Genomic DNA, 13,985 nt, shown 5'->3' on the forward strand with positions numbered 1-13,985 from the left:
AGGCTTAGGTTAAAAACAAACAAACATTAACCCCTTAAGGACCAAACTTCTGGAATAAAAGGGAATCATGACATGTCACACATGTTATGTGTCCTTAAGGGGTTAAACATAGTCTAAATTCAATAGTTTTCAAATATTTTAAAGTAATGATCTCATGATGTCAAGGACGTTCTTTATTTTCACTGTTAAAAAAAATCAAATAAACAAGACTCTAAATCCACTAGTCCATTAAACACAATGGTGCTTGCTTATTCTAGATAGATAATGGATTCACACTGAAGATACCAGTTGTTTGCAATGTCTGGGATTATAGGTTTTATGGTGGAAAAGTAAAAAAAAAAAAAAAACGGGGGTTGGTGCAACAAACACAAATGCACTCTTTGTAAACTTTGTTTTTTGATTTGGCAATCCTCTTCTCGGATTATCAGGGGCAATAGCTAAATTTCTGTCAATGATTCACTGTTCGAAATAGCAACTGAATGCCAGGATATTCCACGCCATCAAAAAACCTAAGAGAAAAAATTAGTTGGGAAACATGGGGACTTGTAAAGATCTATGTATTTTTCTATTGTACACCTACCATTTTTTCTCACATTTATCCATTGGAACAGGGGAAGAAAGTGCTGACATTCCATTATCCCACAGGTAAGGGCTAAAAAGAAACTGTATACATATATACATATACAACATAATGTGAATACATAACTGAAAAAATTTACTAGGAATTAGTCCCCGTACCATCTCTTGACTCTATTAGAGAGGTGTCTCCAACACAACATTGGTTTTCTATGGATTTCTGTTGTATATGTTTAGATACTGTTCAAAAATATATCAGTAAAGTATATGTGTGTCTTTTAATTGTGTTGTGAAAGAAAGGATTCTCCTATTTTTTTTCTTCTGGAACAACTTTAGTATCAGGATTACAAATTTTTGCTGTGTAGATAAAAAAAAATAGGACCTCCAGTAGTACTTTTGTGAGTGATTGTAGTTGTATATTTCAGAATCAAACGGTGCATCATTTTCCTAAAATAGCAATGTTTACAGAGTTTTGGGGATAGAATGGAAATAATTGTATTATATTTCATCTTTTTCCATACCTACCGTAATTGCATGTAAAGTTGCATTGATTCTAGAATGATTAACCCCTTAAGGACCAAACTTCTGGAATAAAAGGGAATCATGACATGTCACACATGTCATGTGTCCTTAAGGGGTTCAATCAAAGGGTAAATGGTCTATTTGATCCCAATGCACCCTTGCCAGGGTCTCTTTTCTACATATGAACGAAGACTACTCTTACATTTTGACAAATTCCCAAATTTAGCTTTTTCAAATGGAAGACGAATTACACCAATATACATGACAGATTTAAATCTTCCCAGTGGGCCCCGATATTCCTTTTGAGACTTACTTGAAGGTCCAAGATCAAATTTAGTTATAGAATGAATGTGTTACAACTCCTATCAAATAGTAACTTGATTCTAAGTGGCATTTGCAGAGTTGCCGAGATAGTGTAATGAATGAAAAAAGAATTTGGCTTACTAATTTGAAATACTAATTGCTATTTGTTTTTCTGTTTTTGATATATATTTTCTGAAGACAGGTAATTGTGTCAGATAACAAATTACCAGCAAATTTCCTATAAATGCATTTACAAAATTCAAAACTTTTATACCCACAGATTTCTTTTTTCTTTCTGCCCCATTTTATTCGAATTATCAACTCAATGGCCATTAACAGTTCCTCTACAGGTTTTATTTATTTATTTACATTTTTTCAGAATACGTAAAAACCGAGCTCAGCGTACAAACCAGATCTGAACGATAAAATAAAAATCTATACAATAAGATATAGTTTTCCCATGGGGGAATCCTACACCACAAATTTAAACAACTCTGAAATAAAAGTCACACTTTATAAGCCTGGCTGCATTTTATCATCTTTTTTTTTTTAAATCAAAGTTGTAACAAAACAATGTTAAAATTTAGTATTTTCACAATAAAAACAGTTTGTTTTTCTATTTGGTTACACCTGAAACAAAATCTTGTTCCAAAATAACTTAATTAAAATAAAGAAAATAATTAACTCTGATTCACATAATATTTCTGCAGGATTTACTGGCATTGCTTGTCCCAAATAACATAGGGTTTATTTACTTAACACCGTACAGTGGCGAATCCTAAACAAGATTGCAAAATTTAGGCCAAAATGAATTCTTTGCAAAATATGTCCAGCCCGGCTATAGACACACTTTTGCAATTATAGCTTACATTTTGCAATCTGGTTTTTAATATTCTAAATTCTTTCTCTAATGAATAAACGCATTGTATCCTTTATTGATAAATGTTATTTTCTCTATAATATTAATGCCAAAATTAGCATATCATAGTGGAATTATACACATTTGCAAACTAAAAAAACATTTCCTAATAATACACAAGATATTACCAGATGCTGGTCTTTTACTAATAGGCCTGATTGTCTAATAAGCCTTTTTTTTCTGAGCCAAACTCATTCCTTTCGGATCACACAGTGCAACAGACCTGCTTTGAGATTGTGTTGTAATCCACATAGCTAGATTATCAATCCATTCTAAACATGAAAATCTTAAAACCCCAAATGGTTTATTTACTAGTGTGAGAATTGAAAGTGAATTCAAAGTGAATTTCAAATTTAAGGTAAAAATAGCCAAACTGGGGGGCGGGGCCTGACAGCCAAGATGGCCGGTCGTGTTCATTGAGAGCTCCTGCACCAGCGGGCACAAAACTGCTAATCCTAAACAAAATATTAATGCCTGCAGCACGAGGTGCCTGGAAAACGACACAAGATTGCACAGGGAACGGAATGACAACTGTCCCGCACCGAAACTCTGGGAAATCACCTGAACCGGCCATGCGGCCTAATTCAGAACGGAGCCTGAAGCCTGGGGGAGGTGGCCGATCTCCCGGCACGGGTCCCGCTCACAAGCGAGCATCCAACATGGCCCAGCGGGGGGCGTGTCCGGCAGCCGAGGAAGATGGACGCCTAACTCCGGAGCTCCTCGTGGCACCCGCAATAACACTGCTATAATACCGGCACCAAGCCCGTCCACACACAGATATGGGTCGCACTAGGAAGCAATCCGACCCCACCGGCACCCCAAGACCCTCGGGGCGCGAAGGGGAGCATTCTATCCGCTCTTACCTCCAAGCCACAACTCGCGCCCGTTCACCACAGCGGGAGGAGGAGGCCGCAAGCCAGGACATGGATTCCTTCCCCTCCACGCCGGCTAGGATGTCGCCAGCACCATCCACCGCATCAGAGGTACAGCCCCCACAGGAGAGTGAGTGGAAGGCCATACTCCCTAATCTGCTCACTAAGGCAGACTTTGAGGCCCTATCTGAACGGCTGGGCCGCGTGGTGAGGGAGGAGGTGGCTCAACTCCGCACTGACCTGACTAATGTGGAAGCCCGGATGTCAGTGGTGGAGTCTGAGGCCAGGTCACTCCGCACGGACTTGGAACACACTAATTCGGCCGTGGCCAGCCAGGAAGCGGACACAGCCAACCTAGACACGTGGATAGATTTATCCAGGTACACCCTGCAGGCTAGGAGAGCCCTACGCCCAGTAACATCCGCGCTGCAACAGGCAGGAATACCATACAGATGGGGCTACCCATTCTCCCTCTCGGCCAGGCACGGCCCAGACCAACTGGTGGTGAGAGGCCTGAAGATCTCCCGGGTTTCCTCCGCACCATGGACCTCCCACCGCTTCAAGTTCCAGATTGGCTGGCAAGATCGTTTTTCCAGCTCCCGCCAGGACCGCAGAAGCCGTGCAGACCGGACCAAGGTCCTCAAAGACCCCAGCAACAACGCCGCAGGGACCGGAGTCCGGGCCCGGCAAGGCGCGAACAAGAGAACTAGCAGGCTGCCAGCCGGAGAAGCGGGAGCCCTAGGTTGAGAACCTGCTAGCAGCACAGAGGACTTGCAAACCGTGAGTACTACTTGGGGAGACACGCAGCCACGAACTGGCCACATAGACCAAAAATGGGGTGGGGAACGGGGATACGGGAACAAGAGTCCACGACACACCACGCAACATGGGGTTTCGGCTCTAGGGCACTAATCCGCACTTGCAGAGCCATGGGGGGGAGCTGCTCAGGACACTTGGGGAGGGGGACGGGGTCCAGCATCTTCACTGGCATTGCGAAGGCCGGGCAGGCATACAAGTACTCTGAACTGCTACTGATATGCTGTGAGCTGTTGGACTGGGGGCCACACACGGCACTTAGCTCGGGACACAACAACGAACATGCCCACGGTGAGGGGGGTTAGAAAGGCACCCCGGGTTACTTTGAGCCGAAGACGGACGGACTTTCCCACCAAGTAAGGTCATGGACTAGAAGCGATACTACTAAGGCATACAGGGACTCTCCCTTCGGTTGCCTGCCTACATACCGGCTCCTGACTGTTTGCCCACTTTTACAATCTAGGCGCTCCTTATCAGCCTACTTTGGTTGGTTCAGCATTGTCAAGGTTTATATGTATTTAATTTCGTGGGTAACTTAACTGACCATTACGCACTGCCCCCTTCTGTACATTTCTACACGCTGTCGGCGTTGGACGGCCCGCGTCCCTCGCTGGGGGTGGGGCAGAACGGGAGTGACGTGGGGGGGGGCTGCATACGCTCAGGGGAGGGGGGGGGATGCCTGGGAGGGTTGGACACGAGAGTGGGTAATGGAGGGGGGGATAGATAGGAGACAAGTGGCCGAATACCGGACGGTGGAAGCTGGGCGGGGAAAGAGGCCAGGTGGCAATAAGAGGAGACGTGAGATAGACGCCCCGAGGCAACACACACAGATGTCAAGGGGGGTGGTAGGGAGGGGGACGGGAAAGGGGGGAGGTATGAAGAGGGGGGGGAGGAAACACGGGGGGGGAGGGGGGGGAAGGGAAAAAAAAATAAAATACATGAATGATGATTGCATCAAGACAGACCTAGCGACAGCCCAAAGATTGGCTTGCCTACAAGGCCTTGCCTTAACTACTTTCATTGCAGTAGATATAGCAATAGGAAACCCGACAGACCAGGGTAGAGGCAACCACGAAGACATACCGGAGTGATGGGCCGCAAAGAGCCTAACCTCCGAACATGCTAGACATAGCCACTAGCCTGAACATTAATATACACTCACCCCGTAACCCCACGAGCACACAACCACCTACTAACCACCCAGCCCCGCCTGCAACACAGCTACGACGCGCATGCACCCAAGTAGGAACTCCCAAACTGAGGCCTCGCCAGGGACATAATATACAGACCGAGAGACACCACAGTAAAACAGAGAGCTATTTAAACATAGAGACGCGACACATAGCAATATGCATGGCACACACACGCAGACCCACATATGCTCTATACAGAAAGGACGGAGCGGCCGCTCCACCTACATAGCCACCAAGGGGACGAGTGACTGCACTCCACATACCACACACGGTACCACATTCCGCGCTGCCACGGAATCGACGGACCGAATCTGGTCGGACAGATAACCAGACTCCCCCACAGGCATAGGACAAAACAGCCCCCAACTGGTAGGGGACACATCACTCCTGACACCGACACAGGCACCCCACTCGGGGTGACCTAGGGACCGGTAAATCGGGACGCTTGTCCGATATCCTAGACTTAACAGACCTAACCGACAGTAAACACAGATACAGCTCCATTCTGAACCCAGACGCACCACCGACAGCACGTAGTGACACACGTACACACAAGGCTAGCCCACTTCGCTCCCTGGACCTCGCCCGGACGATGCCGACACCGGGACCGGGCGGATACGCTAGGGAGGACTTATGTATGGTCTCCTACAACGTCCGCGGCCTGAACGTTAGGGAGAAACGCTCCAGACTACTGCGCGACCTGAAACACTACAAAGCCTCGATAGCGTTCCTCCAGGAAACGCACTTCCAGGAAGGCAGGGCACCAGCCTTGAAGGATCGCAACTATCCAATGGGATATTTCAGCCACAACCCAAACCGACGCTCGCAGGGAGTATGCATCCTCTTCTCCCGCCATGTCCCGTACGTTGAGCAAGCCACCGTAAGATGCAAACAAGGCAGGTACCTCTTCACGAAAGGCACAATTCTAGACCAAACGTACACGTTCGCTAATGTGTACGCTCCGAACACGAAACAATACCACTTCCTACGTGCCGCATTAAACACCCTGATGAAATTCACGGAGGGCACCTTGATCATGGGCGGAGATCTTAACCTGGCGATCCATCCGGACCAGGACTCGACGGCCTCGCATGGGAACACACCATACAACAGGCACGCCAACACACTTCGCCTCCTACACCTCCACCAGCTGGCGGACTGCTGGCGGGCGCTACACCCCTCCACCAGGGATTACACGTTCTATTCAACGACACACTCGACCTATACAAGACTGGATTACTTCCTGATGCCTCACCGCAACCTAGCCCTGCTCAGTGCCGCAGAAATCCTACCGATGACATGGTCGGACCACAGCCCAATCCGCATACGGATGAAGTCACCGCTACACAGACCCAGACAAATGTCATGGCGATTGAACGAATCACTGCTCTCAGACATCACGGTTGTAGACCAGATGCATCAACACATCCAGGAGTACTTCGAGGACAACGAAACAGACGAAGTCACCCCACTGACGTGCTGGGAAGCGCACAAAACAGTTATCCGGGGCCGGCTCATCGCGATATGTGCGACCCGTAAGAAGAGGGCGATACAGACGATACATGAACTCAGCGCGGCAATTGAGATCTTAGAGGCCAGACACAAACGCACCCTAGACGCGACGACATACGAAGAACTCCAGACCAGGCGGTCCCAACTCACCACACACCTGAACCGCGCAATCCAACGTTCGTACCAACATTACAAACATATGATCCATGAACACGGGGACAAATGCGGGAGACTATTAGCGAATCTCCTGAAGCAACGCAGGAGCCAGCTGTATATACCGAAAATCAAAGATGCACAACAACACCTCAGACACCTACCGGAACAGATTTCGACAGCGTTCCATGCGTACTACCAAAACCTATACAGTCTCCGACATACAGATCCGGAGCATCCGAGGCCCCAAAAATTGGAAGACATCCGCAGATACCTAGCTGCGGCAGACATACCAGGAATAGGGGAAGTAGACCAGGAAGCACTAGAAGCTCCTATAACCCCAGAGGAGTTAGCGCAAGCCATCAAAAAAGCGAAAACGGGCAGAGCACCGGGACCGGATGGCCTACCCCTCCAATACTACAAAACCTTCGCTGGAGCCTTATTACCGAAACTCATTGCTGCGCTGAATTCAGTCCAGGACGGGGCCACACCAACGGCCCAATTCACCTCAGCGAACATTACCCTTCTTCCAAAGGAAGATAAGGACCGGACACTATGCCCCAGCTACCGCCCGATCTCCGTTCTGAATACGGACCTCAAACTGCTAGCGAGCGTGATGGCGGCACGCCTGGCACCGCTGCTGCCCACCGTGATCCACCCGGATCAAACGGGCTTCATACCAGGCAGAGAGGTGCGGGACAACACCATCAGAGCCCTGAACCTCATAGTCCACGCGAAAGCACAGAAGGCCCCAACTCTACTCCTGTCCACAGACGCAGAGAAAGCGTTCGATAGGGTGGACTGGGACCTGATGTTCGAAACGCTCCGCTCCCTTGGCATCGGGCCCAAGTACATGTCCTGGGTGCAGACGCTGTACACTACCCCAACGGCGCGCATCCGGATCAATGGCGCACTGACAGACCCGTTTCAGATTCACAACGGCACCAGGCAGGGGTGCCCGCTCTCGCCCATACTTTTTGCCCTGACGCTGGAACCCTTTCTCAACAGGATCAGACGCAACACGGAAATCCGAGGACTGATGGTCGGAGAAGTACATCACAAAACTCTGGCCTACGCGGATGACATGCTGTTCGTGGTCACGGACCCGGAGACCTCCCTACAGGCTATTCAGATGGAATTTGACATGTACGGCAGCATCTCGAATCTCCGCATTAACTACGCGAAATCGGAGATACTGAACATAACCGCTAACCAAACTCTCAAATGCACGATCCAAACACAACACGCGTATCGCTGGTGTACACACCGTATGAAATATCTAGGGATATGGCTAACGCCTAACCCGTCGGACCTCTACACCCACAACTACCTCCCAATGCTGAGGAAGGCGACAGAGGAACTGCACAGATGGGGAACCTACTACATATCCTGGCTGGGTAGAGTGAATGCGGTGAAAATGACATTACTGCCGCAACTACTCTTTATATTTCAAACGGTACCCATCAAAGTCCCACGGACGTTCTTCCTGGCGCTCAAGAAGGAGGTCCGCACCTTTATCTGGAAGGGCAGGTCCCCACGCATAGCACACTCCCAACTGATCCTGCCCAAGCTCAAAGGGGGCCTTGCACTCCCAGACTTTGAAAAGTACTACCACGCGACACACATCAACAGAGTCCTCAGCTGGTCGATAGCTAGCGGCACCAAACAGTGGACACAACTAGAAGCAGACATAATCAGGTGCGACCTCAGGTCCCTACCGTGGATCCCTAAGTCAGCATATAGAAGCAAACGCATCACAAACCCATTCGTGGCAGCGACCATGCAGGTGTGGCACGGGCAGGGCACGAAACAATATCTGACTACGGACCCAGGCCCACTCCTGCCCCTGAAGGGAAACCCGGACTTCCCGGCTGGAGAATACGGCCCAACAATAGGCCTGGCAAGACACAATACGGTGCCTCGCATAAGAGATGTACTCCGCCAGCCATTCGACATTCGACCACTGGGAGAACTATACCCGGATAGACCGCACACATTCGCACACGCCCTAGCAAAAGCACAAATTGCTCAATACGCTAGATCCATCACGCAAAAACCTTCCCTCCTGAGGGACTTGACGCAATTTGAGCTCCTATGCACGCAAGACAGGGAACCACCTCGAGCCGTTTCGCAAATCTACACTACCCTTGTCGCGAGTAGATACTTGCTGGCACCACCATGCATCGGAAAATGGGAGGAAGACCTTGAGGAAACAATGACAGACGCGGACTGGGACAAAAGCATTAACCTGATACAAAAGACACCGAGTTCGGCACGCTCCCAAGAAAACTCCTACAAGATCCTCACCAGATGGTACCTGACGCCGACGACGCTACACGCAAGAAATCCTGACCTCCAGGACACATGCTGGCGCTGCGGGGAGGAAGCAGGAACGTTTATACATCTATGGTGGACATGCACCCGCATCAGACCGTTCTGGGACAGGATCCGGACAATAATACACGAGGTCACGGAGGAGCTCCTACCACAGTCCCCGGCTGCATTCCTCCTGCATCACACTACCATGGCGATACAAACATACAAGAGATCGGTTATCCCTCGACTCCTGAACGCAGCCAAGGTGACCATACCTATCTTCTGGAAACAGACAAATACTCCCCCCATAACAAGATGGTTAGAGGAGGTGGAAGCCACAAAGTCATTCGAGGATATGAAAGCAGACACCCCGAACCTCAGAGACCGTCATAACAAACGCTGGTTCCACTGGACGAGGCTAACTACATCGGACTCCTTCAGGCACCACCTAAGCACTCCGTAACCAGAGGCAGGTTCAGGCGGCCAGGAGACACAAGGAAGGCGAAAGGAGGCCGGCGAGACGCAGCGGCTCGGGCGGGAGACAGGGGGCGAACCACAAAACGTCTGGCCCACCAGACCATATCACATACACAGACACCCACCCGCTACAGCACCTACCACAACCAACTACACAGACCGTGACACCCACGGACAAGGCGACGTACTCACGACGTACACAAGACCTCAGGCCAGCCCACGTCTGCACATGGGGATGACCGGACAGATGACCCTCACGCAAACAACGGACCGCTAACACACCTCATTGGACCATACCCATGACCCAACAAGGTGCAGTACCCTGTCCCAGGACATATATAACGTGTACGGAGTATGAAGGCAGGGGGTCGACCAGATAAGAGAGTCAAGACGACAATGACGAAGTTGCTGACAAAATTAGCAATGGAGCGAGCACACAGAACTGTTTGTTAGAACTGAAGCATAGACACTCCGATCTAACCCACCAGCGGACCTCTTAGGGGCCTACTAGCACCTAGAAGACGTTCGGCTGGAATAGTTACAAAGCCAAATGCTACACAATCCTAGACTGGAATATAGGACCCCTGCGCAGGCCATAACTTATAAACTCGATCAAGAGACCATAACTAGACCTCTGCGCAGGCACTGACCCGCTAAGCAACCATTACATTAGCAGTGTAAATAATTAGGAATTTATTACTCGCGCACAACAGCTCGGAGAATAGGATTCGAAATAACGAACTGCGAACACAACAGCTACACCATATAGCCCCCTGCACAGGCAATCATATGCATACACGGCTTCTAACCGCAATACACGCTCACGCGTAAGCAACCTCAAGCCTTGGCGTCCTACACAGCAGCCAGATTCACGTATCACTGAGGCGAACACAATAGACATTTCCGAAACAGAACAAACACATGAACATTACGAACCGGATCACGCAAAGCACTTACACATACCAACACACGCGCAAAGCAATGCGCACACCAGCCACTACGATGAGATTACATAAACCGATTAACATAACAAACCTACACAAACAGACCCACGTACTGCAATGAGAGGGTACCTCAGACCTATCCTTACATTAAAATATGTATGGGTGCTGAATCTTAACTACCACGTTCTTGTTTACTGTTGACATGTATTTGCACTATATCTGTTTACTTGCAGTTCTAAGACAGACAATTGTTGCTTAATTGCTAGAAAATGCGTATGACACTTGTCATAGTGCCAACCTACACAGGGCAACTCACGCCGCAATGCTTGTAAGTTTAACCCTGCAAAGTTTGTTTAAATGCGATTCCATGTATTCACCGAATTCGCCTCTGCGCAGGCGGTATTATGCATTTCTCCTCTTCTACTGATAATTAAGCCTCTGCGTAGGCTACTAATTGCCTTATTGGAAGTTACTGCATAAGCCCCTGCGAGGGCATCCACTTGCCTTACTATGACTCAATTCGAAATACACGCATATGTTATGAAACAATAAAAATATTTAAAACAACATGGCCCAGCTACCCCCCCCTTTGGACCGGCGGGGGTTATCCCGGTCCGCGCTGGGGACGTTTGCCCCTGCCAATCGGCTTAATCAAGCGACGAAACCAGCGGCCTACCAAGCCTGCCAGGGCCCACGCAAGATGGCGGCCCGACAGAGACCCGCGACAAGAAGCACCCTCACAAAGCCGCCTGAGAATGTCCAGGAATTTTTCCATCGGCTTTGTACCAACCTATGGACGCAATCTCGCATCAGAGGTCGGGCATTCCATCTAGTGGTGAAGGAAATGGCGGCATGGATCCGTCCTGCCACCAGACGCCGCCTGGGGAGACACTCACACCGCGCTCCTAGAGCTGCCTCCGGACTGAGTTCGGACCGGAGAGCCGGTTGGCGGGAAATGCAAGCAGACTCCCCAAACATCATCCCTCACCCTCGCACACAACCGAGCGAAACCGCCAAGTACACTCGACCCACTTACCACTCAACGGCACCAGCAGCCTCCGAACACAGTAGTTTGCAAGCCACAGCATGCACAGCGAAGTCTACTGCTCGCACCCACACCAACCGCCGGAAAAACAAGACCTCAGCCCTCACCCCAGCCTGGCGCAAACTGAATGGCGAGAAACGGAGGGGTCGGTACCTGCAGACCCGCTCATCACGGCAGACAGGGGCAGAAAGAAGGCACTTGGTCGGACCCACAGATACCCGGGACTGCTACTCCCATCATCACCGCCTGGACGTTCTGAGCAATATCGCCCACACGCCTGCACTATTTCTGCCGCTGGTGGGAATAGGCTGAGCGGGTAATCCAACCTGCAACCGTGATGCCCAGTCACTTAAAGGGGAAGCCGAGTAACTGGACTTACCCGTTATGAGACTCAACATAGAAATATATATAATATTCTCTTGTTGCTGTATATCCCCCAGCCTACTTATAAAGCTACACCAACATCCTTGACTGTATGAGCAATGTGAATTAACAAGTTCTGCAATTTCTAATGCTAGGACCAGACACCAGTGGTACATATATAGCTTGTAATACAGATCGAAGCCACAATGCCTAGATTTACCCTCGATGTTTGTAATTGCCATTTTTGAGTTACGCTTCATTTTATGTTTTATGTCCCTACATTCTTAAAAGCGAGATAGTTTAATGTATAACTACCACTACAAGCGCAGAATATGAGTGAGCATACTAGCGTCTGCATACCTTGCTACTTTAAAATGCATAGCATAACTCGGATATTGCACCTATGTGACCAAACGTTTAATATAATCTCCAACGTTGTTAACTAGACAACTCATAGAATCATATATAGCTTGTAATACAGATTGAAGCCACAATGCATAGATCTACTCTCGATGATTGTAATTACCGTTTTTGAGTTACGCTTCATCCCATGTTTTATGTCCCTGCATTCTTAAAAGCGAGATCGTTTAATGTATAACTACCACTAAAAGCGCAGAATATGAGTGAGCATACCAGCGTCTGCATACCATGCTACTTTAAACTGCATAGCGTAACTCAGATATTGCACCTATGTGACAAAACGTTTAATATGATCTTAAACATCGTTAAACTAGACAACTCATAGACTCGTATATAGCTTGTAATACAGATTGAAGCCACAATGCCTAGATTTTCTATCGATGTTTGTAATTACCATTTTTGAGTTACGCTTCATTCCATGTTTTATGTCCCTACATCCTTAAAAGCGAGATTGCTTAATGTATACCTACCACTACAAGCGCAGAATATGAATGAGCATACTAGCGTCTGCATAACTTGCTACCTTAAAATGCATAGCATAACTCAGATATTGCACCTATGTGACATAACGTTTTAATATAATCTTAAACGTCGTTAAACTAGACAACTCATAGAATCGTATAGCTTAGTATGTCTAAATATATCTACTACTATTATAAAGCTAGAAGTTCACATGTTTGTTTTACAAAAAAAAATGTCTAATCTGCCACAACATAATTTGTAAAAATGTTATGAAAAGCCTGCAGCTGCTATCGTGGCCCTGCACGCCTGTTGTTATTTCATGCACAATGAAAATAAAGAATTAAAAAAAAAAAAAATAGCCAAACTGGAAAAATTCTCTAACGTAGCAATTTTTTGTTTTTGTTTTGCTATGCTGTCCTTCAATCTGAAATTCAGGATAATTCACTTTGAATTTTCACTTTAGTAAATATCCCTGAAAATATTGCTATAGCATTTCTATAATCATACAGTATTCAACATATGATCTAGCAGTGCACCCAATGTCGTTATGCCAGCCATGACATTAGAGAATAGATCTACATAATCTTGAATGCAGTTAACCCCTACCTGAAGCCCACCCAAAACTCTTTAGTATAAAAAGATGGTTATGAACAGCTTTGTAAGAATGCAGGACTCTTATAAATGTGGTTCTTTATTAGCTTTAAGGAATATTGGGCATTTTATTCCCATAAATTATGTAGTGGACAACCGATAAACCGACTGGTTACCTCTGCTAAACTCTCCTGTTCCCCACAGTAACCAGACAAGACATAATTCTAGGAGTAATCCGTTTTTATTGCTCAGAATGTCTCCATTCTTTTACACATTGATCCCACCCAGGCATCTCTTTGTCTAGGAGATAATTGAGTCAAAGCTCGGTTAGTTAATTATCTCCCAGATACAAAGAACCAAATAAATGAAACCCCCAATAGTCCGAATAGTGTTCGAATCCGTGGATGTTTGAAGAAATGCCACCTGGTCAAATTTTGTGGCCGATCGTTAGTGTGGTTTGCTGCCGAAATTAGTTCCAGGCGATTCTAGGTATTTGTCAGT

The 13,985-nt window shown here is 47.6% G+C and overlaps 1 protein-coding gene across 1 annotated transcript in view; it reads left to right on the forward strand.

Moving 5' to 3' along the window:
* The first annotated feature begins 447 nt into the window (after positions 1-447).
* Positions 448-13,985, forward strand: part of C8A (complement C8 alpha chain) — a 57,667-nt gene continuing 44,129 nt past the window's right edge. Inside the window, exon 1 of the mRNA XM_063427995.1 lies at positions 448-645. Coding sequence (XP_063284065.1) covers positions 536-645 — 110 coding nt within the window. The 5' untranslated portion in view covers positions 448-535. The remainder of the gene's footprint in view (positions 646-13,985) is intronic.

The sequence above is a fragment of the Pelobates fuscus genome, chromosome 7, assembly GCF_036172605.1.
Source record: "Pelobates fuscus isolate aPelFus1 chromosome 7, aPelFus1.pri, whole genome shotgun sequence".
Lineage (NCBI taxonomy): Eukaryota > Metazoa > Chordata > Amphibia > Anura > Pelobatidae > Pelobates > Pelobates fuscus.